Genomic DNA, 19,547 nt, shown 5'->3' with positions numbered 1-19,547 from the left:
GTTGTTTTCTATTCGATTCCGGGTTCCGGGTTCTTATGAGCACCATTAGACAGCATGTGCTCAAACTTAACCTTATCAGGCTTAACCCAGGTGTTCTCGTTTAGGGTTACTTACCTTTCTCCAGAACTCCATAGTCTTGACTAACTAAGCCAAATTGAAGCCACGTTCATGAAAGCTACTTAAATGTCCTAGTTTAACTAGTACACATTAAGGCCTACTCCTGGCTTAATCTAAACCCTGTCTGTGAAACCAGCCCATAATGTCTTTCTAGATCTGGGTCTAAAAAACTGTAGGTTTAGGACTCCTGTAGCCAGTCAGCATGACAGTGATCTGTTGCCCCTGCTGCCAGAGATTTGGCAGGTCCATGGTTGAGGGAAACCAAGTCTTCCTCCTGTTCAGTGTTTCAGTGGATTGTGAAACAGGATTGTGTGTGTGTGTGGGTTGGTTCTTCTATCCTTGTGGGGACCTAGAATAGATTTTGTCGTGCCCTCTTCACGACTGTCTTGGTGTGCTTGGACCATGTTAGTTTGTTAGTGATGTTGACGCCAAGGAACTTGACGCTCTCAACCTGCTCCACTACAGCCCTGTCGATGAGATTGGGGGTGTGCTCGGTCCTCCTTTTGCTGTAGTCTACAATCATCTTTGTCTTGATCACGTTGAGGGAGAGGTTGTTGTCCTTGCACCACACAGTCAGATCTCTGACCTACTCCCTATGTCTCATCGCATTTCATGGCTACAGACGTGAGTGCTACGGGTCGGTAGTCATTTAGGCAGGTTACCTTAGTGTTCTTGGGCACAGGGACTATGGTGGTCTGCTTGAAACATGTTGGTATTACAGACTCGGACAGGGAGAGTTGAAAATGTCAGTGAAGATACTTGTCAGTTGTTCAGCGCATGCTCGGGGTACATGTCCTGGTAATCTGTCTGGCCCTGCGGCCTTGTGAATGTTGACCTGTTTAAAGGTCTTACTCACATCGGCTGCGGGAGAGCGTGATCACACAGTCGTCTGGAACAGCTGTTGCTCTCATGCATGTTTCAGTGTTACTTGCCTCGAAGCAAGCGTAGAAGTTATTTAGCTCGTCTGGTAGGCTCGTGTCACTGGGCTGCTCTCGGCTGTGCTTCCCTTTGTAGTCTGTAATAGTTTGCAAGCCCTGCCACATCCGACGAGCCTCGGAGCCGGTGTACAATTCGATCTTAGTCCTGTATTGACGCTTTGCCTTTTTGATGGTTTGTCAGAGGACTTTGCAGGATTTCTTATAAGCTTTCGGGTTAGAGTCCCGCTCCTTGAAAGAGGCAGCTCTACCTTTTTAGGTTAGATCGAATGTTGCCTGTAATCATGGCTTCTGTTTGGGGCATGTACGTACAGTCACTGTGGGGACGACGTCCTCCATGCACTTATTGATAAAGCCAGTGACTGATGTGGTGTACTCCTCAATGCCATCGGAAGAATCCCGGAACATATTCCAGTCTGTGCTAGCAAAACAGTTCTGTAGTTTAGCATCTGCTTCATCTGACCACTTTTCTTATAGACCGAGTCACTGGTGCTTCCTACTTAAATTTTTGCTTGTAAGCAGGAATCAGGAGGATAGAGTTATGGTCAGATTTGCCAAATGGAGGGCGAGGGAGAGCTTCTGTGTGTGTGTAGTAAAGGTAGTCTAAAAAAAAAAAATCCTCTGGTTGCACATTTAACATGCTGATAGAAATTAGGCTTATGATAAGATACTCTACCTCAGAGCAAAACCTTGAGACTTCCTAAGATATTGTGCACCAGCTATTGTTTACAAATATGCATAGGACCCTGCCTTGTGTCTTACCAGAGGCTGCTGTTCTGTCCTGCTGATAGAGTCTATAACCCGCCAGTTGTATGTTCATAATGTCGTCGTTCAGCCACGACTCTGAAACATAAGATATTACCATTTTTAATGTCCTGTTGGTTGGATATACGTGCTTTCAGTTTGTCCCATTTTATTTTCCAGCGATTGAACGTTAGCTAGCAGGGTGGAAGGCAATGGCAGATTAGCCACTCGTCGCCTGATCCTCACAAGGCACCCTGATTTCTTTCCTTTTCCAGTGAATCACGGGGACTTAAGTCCCCACAAAGATAGAAAAACAAAACGTGTTTGTGTGTGTGTGTGGCATGCACACATGCGCAATGCACATACTGTATGGGTTTTGACTGTGGTGGTTGAGTGTTTGCCAACCCTCCCAGCATTGACCAATACTGTGTTGTTTTTCCACAGGCTGCTATGTGTTACGTCCACATTGCTGCACTGGTGGCAGAATATCTCCACAGGAAAAGTAAGACTGTCTTTCCCCATTTATTCATTCACCTTCACTCACAGTACTTTGAAGTATTGTTACATTATTTTTTACTTTACATTATTGTCACTTCACATTATCTTTTTACATTATTGTTAGAAGAAGTATTACTTTTATTGTTAGAACTTTATCATATTTTTTTTTTTTATAGAACAGCACACTGGCGTTCTGTTTACCCCACGATGGACTAAAGCCGTGGCACCAGGCTGTATTATCTTACTATAAGGGTCTTTATTTTGTCAAGCCAGGATGCTTAATACTAAACTCTGTACACAGGCAAATCCTATTGTCTGTCTGTGTTCCACAAAACAAATAGGTTAAGCCCACGTACCCATTAAGCCACACAAAAACTACAGTTATGCATATTATGCATTTAGTCATGGTGCCTTTACCAAGATTAGGAACAATTGAAACCTCTGTACTCTTTCCAAGACTTTTGGAGTGGACAGGTAGTTGTTGATGCAGAGAGAGAAGAAGATCAGAGTTCAGGGATAGAAGGTCTACAAGTGGTGGACAAACATGCAAACAAATGAGGGACAAGATGACTACTCATGCATTTTTGGCTGGGGACATTGTCATATTGTTGTCCTTTATTCATCCATGTGATTCTATTATGGCCATTGAACTGTTAGCTTTAAAAATCTAATCTAATGATAACATTGAGGGGCACATACATTTCTCCAGTTTCTCTGGACTAAAACCCAACTATGATAAGTGTACTATATTATGGATTAGGTCTCTAAAAGATCAACTTTAAATTGCCATGTGGTCTACCGATTGAATGGGCAGATGGAGAACATTGGTGTACATATCCCGGAAAAGTTTAGGGATCTAGCAACTATTAACTTTGATTGAAACTTAGCAAAAATAGATAGAATCTTGAAACGTGGAGAGGGAAACGCCTATCCTTTTATGGGAAGATTGCCTTGATTACGTCTGCTCATACATACAATATTTGGAACCCAATGGTCTGGGGTATAAATATACACTATTTCGGAGTTTACATATTTATTCCTAGCTCTACCGGCTCCGGGATAATCTTTTTTCAAATCATGCGAGAACATAATATTTCACTTTACATGGAATTGCAAACCAGAAAGTTAATTGAGCATATTTGTATAATGAAAAGGAGTTTGAAGGGTTAAAACAATTAAATATTAGGGCATTAAACCTTTCTCTTAACGCCTCCATTTTACAGAAATTGTATCTAAATCCAAACTCTTTTTCTAGGAAGGTACTAAGAGATGCCCATCCTTTGTTTAAGAGGGAGCTCTTAAAACCTTAGATTTTTGGTGGATTAACAATGGATCTCTGTTTTAAAGTATAAAAAAATATATTTAACCTTTAACTAGGCAAGTCAGTTAAGGACAAATTCTTATTTACAATGACAACCTACCGGGGAATAGTGGGTTAACTGCCTTGTTCAGGGGCAGCTCGGGGATTTGATCAAGCAACCTTTCGGTTACTGGCCCAACACCATTAGGCTACCTGCCGCCCTTCCTTTTTAAATGAATTCATGGGTACAATGTCAATTTCATCCTCCAAAAAAGGCAGATCTAATATTACAGCAAATAATATGGCTAAACTCCAATGTACTGATAGAGAAAATACATTTTCTTGGAAAAAAATATACAAGGTATAATATTTATGAAGGACATTGTAAACAAGGATTGTCAAATGATGTCACACAAGCAACTAACAACAGTGTATGGAGGTGAATGCTCAATACAAAATCATAAATGGCTTAAAAGTATTAGTATACATCGAAAAATGAATCAGTTTCACTTAAAGACACAAGGGAATGCCGTATAAAATGCTAATTAGTTGGGAACAGGTCTTTGATGTCCCAATACCTTGGCATCGGGTCTATGAACTCATATATACTGTAAAACAATTGACACATCAATACTTGCTACAAAAAGAATGCTCAATATATGGGGCATTGAACAGTCAGCCTTTTGCAGACTCTACCACTAGGAATCAGAATCAAAAGAGCATATTTTATGGTAGTGTCCATCGGTGGCACATTTGGAGTCAGGTCCAGGAATGGTTGATATGTCATAATATCGGGATTTTGATGGACCTGCAAACTGTATTGTTAAGGGATCTGAAAAACCACGGTCAATGGGAAATATCAATATACTGGGAAGATGGGTTAATCTGTGGACATCGGAGGGTTGGAGTTAAAATCAAAATGAATGGCCCAGCACTTGCAGGAAGAGGAAATTAGGAAAATACAGTTCCTGCAGAAAGTATTCACACCCCTTGACTTTTTCCACATTTTGTTGTTACAGCTAGGGCTGGGCAATACAACAAATTAATTGTATTAATCTGAAATTATGTTTTTGCGCAACATTCCAAAAGCCTGTATTGCAAGAATCTGTAATTCTTTGTATTTATGAGCGTTTAGTCCGCTTGTTCTCATGTTATATTTTTGGTCTTGTCTCCTTCACTCCTCTGTGCTGTGTGCACCTTCCAATTTACACCATAGATCTGTATATAATGATGAGATGCACGTCTCCACCCTGACAATGGGAATCATTGTCCCAAAGGCAGGAGGCAAACTTTGGTACAAAATAAGCCCATTGGGCATATTTTGGACAGATTTTGGTGAGAGTGAAATCTCTGGCTTCGCCTCTTCCTTTATGGTTTACACACACACCAAGCCCCTCCCCCTGCCTCTCTTTCCAATAAAGTTGAGTTCACATCCTGATAACCAGGACAAGATGGCCTGCTAGCTAGTCATCACGTCCGATGAGCAGGCTGATAAAAAGCAGTCTCAACTTTTTGAATAAAAGATTAATATGAAAGTAATTGGTTAAACATTGGTTAAGCAATCTTACCAAATTATTCCTTATTCCTCAGAAAATTCTCCCCCAAGCGCAGACTTAAATCCGCTGATAATTCAGCAGTTTTGGGAATTTTCACTACATCGCAAGGTGTTAAGATAGCCTTCCCACGAAGGGAACAAAAAAGTATGCTCTCATGCATGCTTTGTTTTCCAGACCTCCCAAGTTCGCTTACAGAACTTCTTGTAAACTTAGTACATACTTGCCATTGCGCGTTTTTATGTTTGAAATCGCACTTGAAAAAGTGACAGGTGACTTCTGTACTATACGCTCTAGAATGAACACAAGTATGCATTTTGGAACACAGCCCGTGACTGACATAACAGAAAAACAACCACATTTTGAAATGTCACCTTCTGTATCCTACTATTTTACATTCAATTCGTGGTCCTTGAGTTGTTGAGTTTGTTTTATTTTTACAGGGACAGTGCACATTAATCAACGTTTCAGTTAAAGTGCCGGTTTTAGCCAGCCGGCTAATTTTCAACCGTAGTCCCTGGGCAGGATATTAAAAACCTTTGTGGCTCAGTTGGTAGAGCATGGCGCTTGTTTGATTCCCAGGACCACCCTTACATAAAATGTATGCACGCATGACTATAGGTCTCTTTGGAGAAAAGTGTCTGCTAAATAGCATATATTATATTCTAACTCTCAACATTAAGTTAATACCCCGACTGAGTTCCAAAAAACATGTCCGCAACCCACAAATACCCCCCCAAAATACCAAATATGTTACAACATTCCCCAGTCTCCCCTTACTAAACTGAGGTTTTTACTCCGCTGGTCTCGGGAAGAAATTACGAGTCCTCGTTGTCCAAAACCGAGTCAAGACCGAGTAAAAATGTATCCGACACCTAGACAAGACCCTGACACGCAATATGTGGTCTCGAGACCGGACTCGAGTACTACAACACTGACAGCAACCACTGACTGGTTTTACAATAGTAAAGAGCGCCACTTGGAACAGCAACAGCTTTACAAAGTCTGAGAATGCATCATCCAAGATGTGCTGGACCTCGTTTCATGTTGTCTGAAGTGCTGTCTACTCTCCTTCACCCAATATTGGGTGAAAGAATGAAGTAGCATAGACTGCCTCTGTCTTTTGTTGTTATTGTTCTTTCAGAGATGTTCCCCAGTGGCCTGGCTGCATTCAAGAGGATCACTCTGAACATTGAAGAGGAGGCTGCCATGAAGGAGGACACAGGCATGCAGGATGTCTACTACACTGAGGTGTGTGTTTGTGTGTGTGTGTGTGTGTGTGCATTTATGCATGCTTGTGTGCAGTTGTGATGATATCATGACAATGATTTCATCATGTCATATTTGCTTTTAATATTAGACACCACTATTTTTCTTCTTCTATAAATCATACCTCATTAACCACAGTTAATTAACTGCCAATAGAAGGCTCTGGTGGTTAATTTTGCATGGAGTCATCTCTCAATGTTTATAAGTCTTTGATGTGACTGATAACAGCTTGACCTGTTTTTCCTGAACTGGTCCCAGATCTGTTTGTACCATCTTGCCAAGTCCTATGGCCAAGTTGTTAGAATAATAGCAGTTGGACAAGACAAGCCTGTGGGCGGGTGCATGTGTGTGTTCAAGCGCATGTTGAACAAATTCTGTATTTTTATGTGCGTCTGATAATGTTGGCCTGCTGTCGTAGAATATTCTAATCAAGTGAGAGAGACTTTGTCATTTCTTCAAACAATCATCTCTATTCAATATCGATTAAGTATTGTAATAATGAAGCTGATCAACCCCACACCCTTGTGTTGGACCGAGTAACTTAACCTTTACACAAATGCAGAGTACTTGTTACGAATCCCTTTGGCCCTGCAGTCTAGGGGGGATGGAAACGAGACCCGTAACATAACTCATGCAAATTATAATAGTGAAAAGGAACAGTGAGAACAAAAACCACAGACCACTTAAATCTACCGTCAAACACTCATGGTTTATTTGGTAAACACACAGTAAAGGGGGCGGGAAAAGGGGCTGAGCTGGACCCAAGGAAAGAAATAATAAGTATCCAAAAACACCCCTAAGCTAGACTACCTGCTTCAACAACAGCTAGCTCACTAACCAATAAAATACAGTGGGTGGTCCGACCAGTTCTAACTAGTGTTCTTTAGACAATATTTACCTACGGGTAGTGTATGCCCATGGGCGACTTGTCTTGGTACCTCCTATTCCCACCATCAAACAACAGTCAAACAACATAACAAAACAATTCTCACAGGATAAAGGACAAAGTGACATGTAGTTGCAAAAACAAAAGAGATATCTGGGGAGAGAACTGATTGGGATACTTTTAAGCCAAGGAAAAGGGGATGTGATTGGGTAAGGAAAAAGGAGCAGGTGTCTTCTGATTAGCGACTGATTGGTGACAGATTGGCGGCACCTGTAAATAGGGCAGAAGGAAAGAAAATACACACACAGGATACACACACAGGATACCTGTATCCGTAACAGTACTATAGAGTTGAAGTCGGAAGTTTACATACACTTAGGTTGGAGTCATTAAAACTTGTTTTTCAACCACTCCACAACTTTCTTGTTAACAAACTATAGTTTTGGCAAATTATAGTTTTGGAAATTCCAGAAAATGATGTAATGGATGAAGCTTCTGATAGGCTAATTGATATAATTTGAGTCAATTGGAGGTGTACTGGTGGATGTATTTCAAGGCCTACCTTCAAACTCAGGGCCTCTTTGCCTGTGAAAATCATGGGAAAGTCAAAAGAAATCAGCCAATTGTAGACCTCCACAAGTCTGGTTCATCCTTTGGAGCAAACGCCTGAAGGTACCACGTTCATCTGTACAAACAATAGTACGCAAGTATAAACACCATGGGACCACGCAGCTGTCATACCGCTCAGGAAGAAGACGCGTTCTGTCTCCTAGAGATAAACGTACTTTGATGCGAAAAGTTCAAATCAATCCCAGAACAACAGCAAAGGACCTTGTGAAGATGCTGGAGGAAACAGGTACAAAAGTGTCTATATCCACAGTTAAACGAGTCCTATATCGACGTAACCTGAAAGGCCGCTCAGCAAGGAAGAAGCCATTGCTCCAAAACCGCCATAAAGCCAGACTACCATTTGTAACTGCACATGGGGACAAAGATTGTTCTTTTTGGAGAAATGTCCTCTGGTCTGATGAAACAAAAATAGAACAGTTTGGCCATAATGACCATTGTTATGTTTGGGGGAGAAAGGGGAGTGCTTGCAAGCTGAAGAACACCATCCCAACCGTGAAGCACGGGGGTGGCAGCATCATGTTGTGGGGTGCTTTGCTGCAGGAGGGACTGGTGCACTTCACAAAATAGATGGCATCATGAGTAAGGACAATTATGTGGATATATTGAGGCAACATCTCAAGACATCAGTCAGGAAGTTAAAGCTTAGTCGCAAATGGGTCTTCCAAATGGACAATGACCCCAAGCATACTAACAATGTTGTGGCAAAATGGCTTAAGGACAACAAAGTCAAGGTATTGGAGTGGCAATCACAAAGCCCTGTCCTCAATTCTATAGAAAATTTGTGTGCAGAATTGAAGAAGCTTGTGTAAGCAAGGAGGCCTACAAACCTGACTCAGTTACACCAGCTCTGTCAGGAGGAATGGGCCAAAATTCACCCAACTTAGCTTGCGGAAGGCTACCCCAAACGTTTGACCCAAGTTAAACAATTTAAAGGCAATGGTACCAAATACTAATTGAGAGTATGTAAACGTCTGACCCACTGGGAATGTGATGAAAGAAATAAAAGCTGAAATGAATCATTCTCTCTACTATTATTGTCACGATCCTCTTCCTGGAAATGACTGGACCAAAGCGCAGCGTGATACGTGTTCATGATATTTTATTTAATCAGAACACTTGAACAAAAATAACAAAGAGAAAAACGAACAGTTCTGTAACTAAACTATACAGAAAACAACTACCCACAAAACACAGGTGGGAAAAGGCTGCCTAAGTATGATTCCCAATCAGAGACAATGATAGACAGCTGCCTCTGAGAATAACACCCCGCCAAACACAAAGAAATAGAAAAACATAGAAATAAAGAAACTAGAATGCCCACCCTAGTCACACCCTGGCCTAACCAAAATAGAGAGTAAAAGCCTCTCTATGGCCAGGGCGTGACAATTATTCTGACATTTCACGTTCTTATAATAAAGTGGTGATCCTAACTGACCTAAGACAGGTAATTTTTAATAGGACCAAATGTCAGGAATTGTGAAACTGAGTTTAAATGTATTTGGCTAAAGTGTATGTAAACTTCTGACTTCAACTGTATATTTTTAGCTGACACTAACAATGCTCAGCCATGGTTGGTTCAACCCCTCCCATGCAGACCAAGGAGCATCATAAGCCACTCTGGGTTCATCCTGTTGTTATCTGCACGGGTTGTTGTCTTAACCCCACCCTGGCTTAGTTTCCCAGTTGCAAGGATGATTTTGAGACAATGAGGGATTGTTCTAAACTCCTAAGCTATCCCTAGTAAAACACATTATTGTCTATGTAATGTAGTCTTTAACTCATTTGTCAGCTCAAGCCATCTCTGGTGACCATATGCCCAGATTAGATGCAGGGAACTACAGTGGAGACCATAAAAACACAGACACTAGCAGGACAGAAATGTCTTACTATTAGTTAAATATCAATTGTTAACCATTAATATCAAATAAATCAGGTAAATACGTAATTTCTCTCACACTGTGCTGACTGTTGTTACTGGCCCACACTTGCATGTCCTGGCTTTTCCAGGAGGTCCTAGTGGAACACCTGGAGCTGTGTGTGGAGGGGCTGTGGAAGGCAGAGCGATACGAACTGATCACACACATCGCCAAGCTCATCATCCCTGTCTACGAGAAACGGCATGACTTTGAGGTACGAGCCAAACACATGCACGCACACACACACACACACACACACACAAACAAGGCTGAAATGTAAATTGAATCCTTGTGAGCAATATTTACACAGCATCTTTGTTTACAAACAACAACCCACATACAGATGTGGCTGTATTCGTTTTTAAAATACCCAAAACCATTCTAGGATTGACTGTAGGAAAATATATACTGTGTGAATCCCATAATGAGTATTCGATTGTAAGGTTGAGACAATGTCATTCAACAACTGAGACAATATTAACTATGTCCTGCTTGTCCGTGTATTGCACTATCCATTGCGCTGTCCCCTGTGTTTATAAAGCAGAAATAAGCAAGGCTCATTCAGTCCTTCCTCAGCTTATGGAATAAGGTCTCACACATAAATACTGTCCATGAGAAGTTTACCCTAAGAATGTCCCACTCTCCATCTTCTCATGCTGAGACTCTCTCCTCTTCTTAGCTTGAATGGAAGCTTTGGCTCTGGCTTTAAAAAGCCCTTTGGCTGAGTCTCAAATGTCACCTTATTCCCTATCTCTATTAAATAGAGAATAGGGTGCCATTTGGACAACAGTCTCTGTGTTGTCTTTTGGCAGTGGCATGTTCCTGTAGCCTCTCTCAGTTCTCTCTCTCTCTGTGAGGAGTCACTCACACCCATCGTCCAGAAGCTGTCATATTGTATTGTTTTAATATGGGGTACATAGGCCACTTGTTGTGTGATTTACAGTATAGTTTGTTATCAATAAAACATCACGATAAGGTGCAGAGCGTTCCATTTTCCTGCTGGGGGACAAGGAGACCCTCAGCTCCACTAAAAGCATTGAAAACTGCGTGCCGTTTTCAAGGGATTGGTAAATAAATGTTAACTATTTGGTTGTAATATCATCACCTCTTGAAGAGCATAGTCAGAACTACACATTTCTGATTATTCCATGCAAAACAATTGTGCATATTTAGCTATTTCATTAGACTTATACAACAAGTAACTGAATGTTTTTCATGATCAGTAAACATAATTTGATCTTGTAATTTCAGATACGTGAGGGTTGCCTGACAATATCTCACAAGATTGGCCATCATTAATTGCATATTTGAGTATGTAAAATCAAAGTTAACTATACCTGAGAAGTATGAGTGGTTTAGGTTAATTTCCCATCCAGTGTGGGCTCTGCCTGTCAAGCAGCAGAAGGGCGCATTTGCCGATGTACTGATAATGTTTGTTGGCTAACATTATCCCCTTTTTAACATTGTTTTTAAGTGTCCCGATTACTGTTGACAGACATGATAGCTAGTCTACATTGATTGATGGACCATGTCAATTTGGCTAGCTATCTAATAACAGATCACATCAATAATGGCCAATTAACAAGCTAACTTTCAGGGGATAACCTAGATGGTTATATCCAAATATTGTTTGAGTTGCTTGCCATCTATAGTGGTGATGACAGAAGTACGAGGACTTGCCAATGTCAGGATCTTTCCAAAAGCCTAATCTCTGATGAAGCAAGTTAAATGACATGCTTGCTCAGCTAGCTAGCTAGTTACATGCTAAGTGGATAGGCTACCCTCACTTGTGAAATTACACGATCAATTGATGTGTACTCAACATGAAAGCATGCAGTTACATGCTGTATAACGGATGATAGAGCTAAATGTGGAATAATCAGAAATGCGTCATTCGGACTATGCTCTTCAAGAGGTGATGACATTAAAACCAAATAGTTCTGAAATGTATTTAACAATCCCTTGAAGACTGCACGTATTTGTCAATGGTTTTAGCAGAGCTGGGGTCTCCTTGCCCCCCAGAAGTTTTAGCAGAGCTGGGGTCTCCTTGCCCCCCAGAAGTTTTAGCAGAGCTGGGGTCTCCTTGCCCCCCAGAAGTTTTAGCAGAGCTGGGGTCTCCTTGCCCCCCAGAAGTTTTAGCAGAGCTGGGGTCTCCTTGCCCCCCAGAAGTTTTAGCAGAGCTGGGGTCTCCTTGCCCCCCAGAAGTTTTAGCAGAGCTGGGGTCTCCTTGCCCCCCAGAAGTTTTAGCAGAGCTGGGGTCTCCTTGCCCCCCAGAAGTTTTAGCAGAGCTGGGGTCTCCTTGCCCCCCAGAAGTTTTAGCAGAGCTGGGGTCTCCTTGCCCCCCAGAAGTTTTAGCAGAGCTGGGGTCTCCTTGCCCCCCAGAAGTTTTAGCAGAGCTGGGGTCTCCTTGCCCCCCAGAAGTTTTAGCAGAGCTGGGGTCTCCTTGCCCCCCAGAAGTTTTAGCAGAGCTGGGGTCTCCTTGCCCCCCAGAAGTTTTAGCAGAGCTGGGGTCTCCTTGCCCCCCAGACGTTTTAGCAGAGCTGGGGTCTCCTTGCCCCCCAGAAGTTTTAGCAGAGCTGGGGTCTCCTTGCCCCCCAGAAGTTTTAGCAGAGCTGGGGTCTCCTTGCCCCCCAGAAGTTTTAGCAGAGCTGGGGTCTCCTTGCCCCCCAGAAGTTTTAGCAGAGCTGGGGTCTCCTTGCCCCCCAGAAGTTTTAGCAGAGCTGGGGTCTCCTTGCCCCCCAGAAGCCAAACCAAACTCTCTGTACAATATTGTGACATTTTATTGATAACAACCCATATGCATTGCAGTGTAGTCGTTCTCAAAAATATCACACACACACACACAGAGAGTCAGACACACAATAGCGTGCACAATCATAAGTGAATACACACACACACACACACACACACACACACACACACACACACACACACACACACACACACACATCAAATACCCAGTGGTATGTTGTTGTTTTTTTCAGAAACTGAGCCGTCTGTATGACACGCTGCACAGAGCTTACAATAAGATCCTGGAGGTGATGCATACAGGCCGGAGACTGCTGGGGACCTACTTCAGAGTGGCCTTCTATGGACAGGTGGGTGGATATGGAATAAAAGATACAAGATCACCTTCTATTTGCCTCCCAGTCTTTTTTTATGTGATTTTATGCCCTTTGAGACAGCATACCTGTGAAGCGCTGCACCCACAGACTCAGACAGATAGACACTGGGGAGGAACTGTAGTCAATGGCTCCTTTCCAATATCCCCACTAGCATACCACTTCTAAGGAAACAATGGATTGGGCATGCATTCGAAGCGCTAGGCTGGTATGTTAGCTAATCATTGTTTAGTATGCTGGCTCAACCAATTGTACTTCTCTGTCAAGGATGGAGTGCCCATTACTTACGCCATCCTTATTTTACCCAGCTAGTTCCGGAGGGCCAGAACTGATTGAATCGGCCCGGAATCAAAATTAATGAATGCCCAGAGTCGGCCCAAGTACATCAGGCCGTTTCTGTCTACCGGAATTCATACGACTTTGCTGGCATCTTACCAGAATCCCCCCAGAAGTGGCACGATGCAAATTTAAATAAATGTCTACAAAATTACCAGATTTAGTCATTTTAAATATGACTATTTTATACATACAAATTTTACCCATCCACAAAAAAAACATTTGTCAGAGGAAACACCATACACCTGGTGACCGTGTCAGTGTGCATGCGCCCGGCCTGCCACAGTAGTCGCTACAGCGTTATGGGACAAGGACATCCCGACCGGCCAAACCCTCCCCTTACTCGGATGACGCTGGGCCAATTGTGGGTCACCTCATTGGTCTCCCGGTTGCGGCCGGCACGGGTCTCGAACCACGTCTGTAGCAACGCAGTTCATACTGCGACGCATTGTCTTAGACCGCTGTGCCATTGGGGAGGCTCCATCCACAAAGTTTTTAATGCTTATCAACTGCTTGCACAAAGTATGAAAATACTAAAATACTACGCAAATTTCTTAAAGATTTTCATTTAAATGTTAATTGTATTTTTTTTAATCACAGAAACATTGAAAAAATATGGAAAATAAATAATCTGTGTAATCATCTGCCATAGAGAAGGCCCAATCGGCCCGATCCCCAAGTAATACATTTGGGCCAGATAACTCACACCGGAATCGGCCCGAGCTCAATCCCCACATCCTAGCCATAAGTAATACTGCCGAAGAGTATCTTCCAGCCCTTCTTCCATTTGTTTGGGGAGAAAATAAACTTGTCTCTCTCTGTTAATTACTATAGAAAAATAACAACAGTGCTCTAGCTAGTGTAGCATCATTGAGGTACTTGTGGTTGGATCTTGTAAGCTTACTTTAACCACGTCTGATATCATTATCTATCGACCATCTGGGATCCCTAAAATATGGTGTTCTTTCTTGGTTACTTTCCTAACTGATAGAGAGATATTAGATTAAAGTGAAATTACACCAATCCTTTAAAGACTAGTGACCTCTGAGGAGGATAGTTGTGAGAGAACTAAAAATGCTACAACACTAAGGCTTAGGTTAAGTTTCACGTCTCTCTTCAGATAGATAAGGGATGGTTTGTATCTCAGTCTGTGTGATACTGTGCCTTCAGAATGTATTCACAACCCTTTACTTTTTACACATTTTGTTGTGTTACAGCCTGAATTTAAAATAGATTACATTTAGATTTTTTGTCACTGGCCTACACACACAATACCCCATTTATGTTAAAGTGGAATTATGTAGTGTTTTTTCAATTTATTTGACAAATTCATTAAAATTGAAAATCTGAAATGTATTGAGTCAATAAGTATTCAACCCCTTTGTTAAGGCAAGCCTAAGTAGGTTCAGGAGTAAATCTTTGCTTAACAAGTCAGATAATAAGTTGCATGGACTCACTCTGTGTGTAATAATAGTTTTAACATGATTTTTGAATGACTACCTCATTACTGTAACCCACACAGACAATTATCTGTAAGGTTCCTCAGTCGAGCAGTGAATTTCAAACACAGATTCCACGACAGAGACCAGGGAGATTTTCCCTGGTCGGTAAATGGGTAAAAAAACATTGAATATCCCGTTGAGCATGGTTAACTTATTAATTACACTTTGGATGGTGTATCAATACACCCTGTCACTAAAAAGATACAGGCGTCCTTCTTAACTCCGTTGCCGGAGAGGAAGGAAACTGCTCAGGGATTTCATGAGGCCAATGGTGACTTGTTACAGATTTTAATGGCTGTGATAGGAGAAAACTGAGGATGGATCAACAACATTGTAGTTACTCCACAATACTAACCTAATTGACATAGTGAAAAGAAGGAAGCCTGTACAGAATACAAATATTACAAAACATGCATCCTGTTTGCAACAAGGCACTAAAGTAACACTGCAAAAAATGTGGCAAAGCAATTAACATTGTCCTGAATACAAAGTGTTATGTTTGGGTCAAATCCAATTTAACCACATCACTGAGTACCACTCTCCATATTTTCAAGCATAGTGGTGGCTGCATGTTATGGGTATGCTTGTAATGATTAAGAATTGGGGAGTTTTTCAGGATAAAAAAAACTTAATTAAGCTAATCAAAGGCAAAATCCTAGAGGGAAACCTGGTTCTGTCTGCCTTCCACCAGACACTGGGAGATGAATTCACCATTCAGCAGGCCAATAACCTAAAAGGCCAAATCTACACTGGAGTTGCTTACCAAGAAGACAGTGAATGTTCATGAGTGGCCGACCTACAGTTTTGATTTACATCTGCATGAAAATCTATGGCAAGACCTGAAAATGGTTGACTAGTAATGATCAACAACCAATTTGGCAGAGCTTGAAGAATTTTGAAAAGAATAGCGGGCAAATGTTGCACAATCCAGGTGTGGAAAGCTCCTAGGGACTTACCCAGAAAGACTCACAGCTGTAAATTGCTGCCAAAGGTGATTCTAACATGTATTGACATGTAAATCTTGGTGGGACAAAAAAAGTAATGTTTTAGATGCATGCCAGCAAAGCCACAACACTAATCAATACATTAATTGCACTATAACAGTGACAAACGGTGCGCACAATCTGTTAGGGCCTACATAAAGCTGAACTAACATCAGACTTTCTTTTCAGCACCATGCCTGTTTTGCATATTTTGTCATTAAACTTTCATCAAAGTCTTGTCATTCTCTGAGCTAGGCTGAAACACCTGCATTTTGGAGCTGCCTTACTCGAGAAAGCCCAAAAAAAGGCCATGTTTGTATGCGGCTTAATTAATGCAATGATTTATTTTTACATTGTTTGCAAACTGATATGTGACACGTATTAATGCCAAAATAACATGCAAAACAGGTGGGGCTCAAAACTGAATGACGGGTTGCCACTGTACTTATCTAGTCAAGATACACCGAACAAATATATAAAACGCAACATGCAATCATTTCTAAGATTTTACTGTGAATACAGATATGCATCTGTCGGGCACAGATACCTTTAAAAAAAAGTAGGGGCATGGATCAGAAAACCAGTCAGTATCTGGTGTGACCACCATTTGCCTCATGCAGCTCGACACATCTCCTTCGCATAGAGTTGATCAGGCTGTTGATTGTGGCCTGTTGAATGTTGTCCCACTCCTTTTCAATGGCTGTGCGAAGTTGCTGGATATTGTCGGGAACTGGAACACGCTGTCGTACATGTCGATCCAGAGCATCCCAACCTTGCTCAATGAGTGACATGTCTGGTTAGAATGCTGGCCATGGAATGCAGGCCATTTTCTGCTTCCAGGAATTGTCTACAGATCCTTGTGACATGGGGCTGCTGTGAATTATCATGCTGAAACATGAGGTGATGGCGGCGGATGAATGGCACAACAATGGGCCTCAGGATCTCGTCATGGTATCTCTCTGCATTCAAATTGCCATCGATAAAATGCAATTGTGTTCGTTGTCCGTAGTTTATTCCTGCCCATAGCATAACCCCACCGCAACCATGGGGCACTCTGTTCACAACGTTGACATCAGCAAACCGCTCGCCCACATGATGCCATACACGCTGTCTGCCATCTGCCCGGTACAGTTGAAACCAGGATTCATCCGTGAAGAGCACACTTCTCCAGTGTGCCAGTGGCCATCGAAGGTGAGCATTTGCCCCCTGAAGTTGGTTACGACGCAGAACTGCAGTCAGGTCAAGACCCTGGGGGGAGGACGAGCACGCCGATGAGCTTTCATGAGTCGGTTTCTGACCGTTTGTGCAGAAATTCTTTGGTTGTGTAAACCCAGAATTTCATCAGCAATCCTGGTGGCTGGTCTCAGATGATCCCACAGGTGAAGAAGCCGGATATGGAGGTCCTGGGCTGGCGTGGATACACGTGGTCTGTGGTTTTGAGGCCGGTTGGACGTACTCCTAAAATTTCGCCGTCGTTTTAGAGAATAACATAAAATTATCTGACAACAGCTCTGGTGCACATTCCTACAGTCAGTGTGACAATTGCATGCTCCCTCAATACTTGAGACATCTGTGGCATTCTGTTGTGTGACAAAACTGCACAGTTTAGAGTGCCTTTTTATTGTCCCCAGCACAAGGTGCACCTGTGTGATTATCATGCTGTTTAATCAGCTTCTTAATAAGCCATACCTGTCAGGTGTATGGATTATCTTGGCAAAGCAGAAATGCTCACTAACAGGGATTTTTTTTAAATGGTGCAAAACATTTGAGAGAAATAAGGTTTTTGTGCGTATGGAACATTTCTGGGATCTTCTCAGCTCATGAAACATGGGAGCAACACTTTACATGTTGCATTGGAAATTTTGTTCAGTGTGTTTTACAAATGTTCAAATTTTTCTTCCACTTTGACATTAGAGTATTTTGTGTAGATCGTTGACAAAAATGACAATTAAATCCATTTTAATCCCACTTTGTCACACAACAAAATATGGAAAAGTTCAAGGGGTGTGAATACTTTCTGGAGGCAGAGTATTTTATATTTTGAGATGTTTAGAGTTTCCTAAGGCGGCTAACTCAAGTACTTTACAGTATCACAAAAAGGACAACCTTGTTTTATATAGATGGATTGTTAGAATATTATTAATTCATGTTTCATTGTCATGTTTTTTATGCTTGTATACATTCAAAAATCCCAATAAATATATTGAAATATCCGACACAGAACTTTATTTCACATTTGAGAGTTTAATTGATTTATTACTGAATATTTTCCTCCCGAGTCTGCACCTGTTTTGCAGCATGAACATCCGCACCACAATTGGCCAGTTGGAATTTGGAACACTCTCAGTTTTCTAAGATTGCTAATATGTCTTGTTGACAGGGCTACTTTGAGGAGGAGGATGGGAAGGAGTATGTTTACAAGGAGCCCAAACTCACAGGTCTGTCGGAGATCTCTCAGCGCCTTCTATGGCTCTACGGGTACAAATTTGGAGCTGAAAACGTCAAAATCATCCAGGACTCCAGCAAGGTAATCACTATGGGTGCGTCCCAAATGGCATCATATTCCCTATGCAGTGCACTACTTTTGAGTAGTTCCTAGAAATAAGGAAATAGGCTGCTTCCTTTATTGGAGTTGGAAACTTTCCAGTAGTTTCAAATGAATTTAATTTGCAGCCAGAAATAAAAACTTATTTTCATCTTATTTTCTTGTTTCCTGAGAAGAGAGGATGGTCCAACTATGAACCATCTAGAAATTCCTGTAGTACTATACATACTGAAGGACTCCAGGACAAGGTTTCGTCACCCACTGATATAAAGGATGCTATACCAAAAGCCAGGAGCTCTTCCTGACCACCTGATCAGGAAAAACTATTGGCCTTGTGGATTTTTCATGTGGATTTTGCCTAGAAGGGATACAGTTTTTGTAAATATGTACTTTTTGTAGCAGGTTTAGAAGAACTTACGCAGGAGGTTAGGAGATTAGGTTAAGGTTAGGAAATGGGTTAGGGTTATCTACTTTTGACGTATCACTGTATCCCATCTAGACATGTGGCCTTTTTACAGGAACGTGTCTCGCATTCAAGAGCACTGATTCAAAGACGACATAAATCATTTACCTTTTCTAGGTAATACATTATCTAGGTTCTACCTAACACCCCTCCTGTCTCCAACAGGTCAACCCCAAAGACCTGGACATCAAGTTTGCTTACATCCAGGTCACCTTCGTCAAGGCTTACTTTGACGAGAAGGACTGTCCGGAGAGGAAGACAGACTTCGAGAAGTGCCACAACATCAACCGCTTCATGTTCGAGACGCCGTACACGCTGATGGGGAAGACACATGGCGGTGTGGAGGAGCAGTGCAAGAGGAGGACAGTGCTCACAAGTAAGCTTCATGACCTCATTACAACCTCTTTAAAACCACTAGTTCGCTTTACAACTTTGTTACAACCATTCACACACTTTACACCAGTTAGTTAGCTTAACAACCTCTTTGTGCACCTTTTATGTTGTAATCTTAGTTTGACCCCACTTCTCACAGCAGAAAAATAATATAACCAGAAATGTGTGGGGGGGTGTCTTCTACTAAGCTATATGGAATTGTTTTAAGGTCATACTAAAGATCATTTAGCTATATTGATTTTACATTTTGACTCCTTGAAGTATCCCAAAAATATATAAAACATGTGAAAATGTATATTTGGCCTTACTACTATTAGCCCATACAAACGCATTGAAAACAGATTCACTACATGGG

General features: G+C 41.8%; 1 protein-coding gene across 7 annotated transcripts in view; it reads left to right on the top strand.

The window, feature by feature from the left end:
- The window catches only part of LOC139561653 (dedicator of cytokinesis protein 11-like), a 120,286-nt gene that overhangs the window by 91,404 nt on the left and 9,335 nt on the right, over positions 1-19,547 (top strand). For 6 of the 7 annotated variants that reach the window (XM_071378898.1, XM_071378902.1, XM_071378901.1 and 3 more), the window contains 6 exons: positions 2,241-2,298; positions 6,292-6,398; positions 9,940-10,062; positions 12,833-12,946; positions 18,172-18,318; positions 18,965-19,175. In XM_071378898.1, the coding sequence (XP_071234999.1) occupies positions 2,241-2,298; positions 6,292-6,398; positions 9,940-10,062; positions 12,833-12,946; positions 18,172-18,318; positions 18,965-19,175 (760 nt within the window). Of the gene's footprint in view, positions 1-2,240; positions 2,299-6,291; positions 6,399-9,939; positions 10,063-12,832; positions 12,947-18,171; positions 18,319-18,964; positions 19,176-19,547 lie in introns of those variants that run through there. The other variant, XR_011672178.1, reaches the window with a different exon arrangement.

Source organism: Salvelinus alpinus, chromosome 31, assembly GCF_045679555.1.
Source record: "Salvelinus alpinus chromosome 31, SLU_Salpinus.1, whole genome shotgun sequence".
NCBI classification, from domain to species: domain Eukaryota; kingdom Metazoa; phylum Chordata; class Actinopteri; order Salmoniformes; family Salmonidae; genus Salvelinus; species Salvelinus alpinus.
The sequence above is the reverse complement of the archived record's forward strand: the minus strand, read 5'-3'. Positions and strand labels throughout refer to the sequence as shown.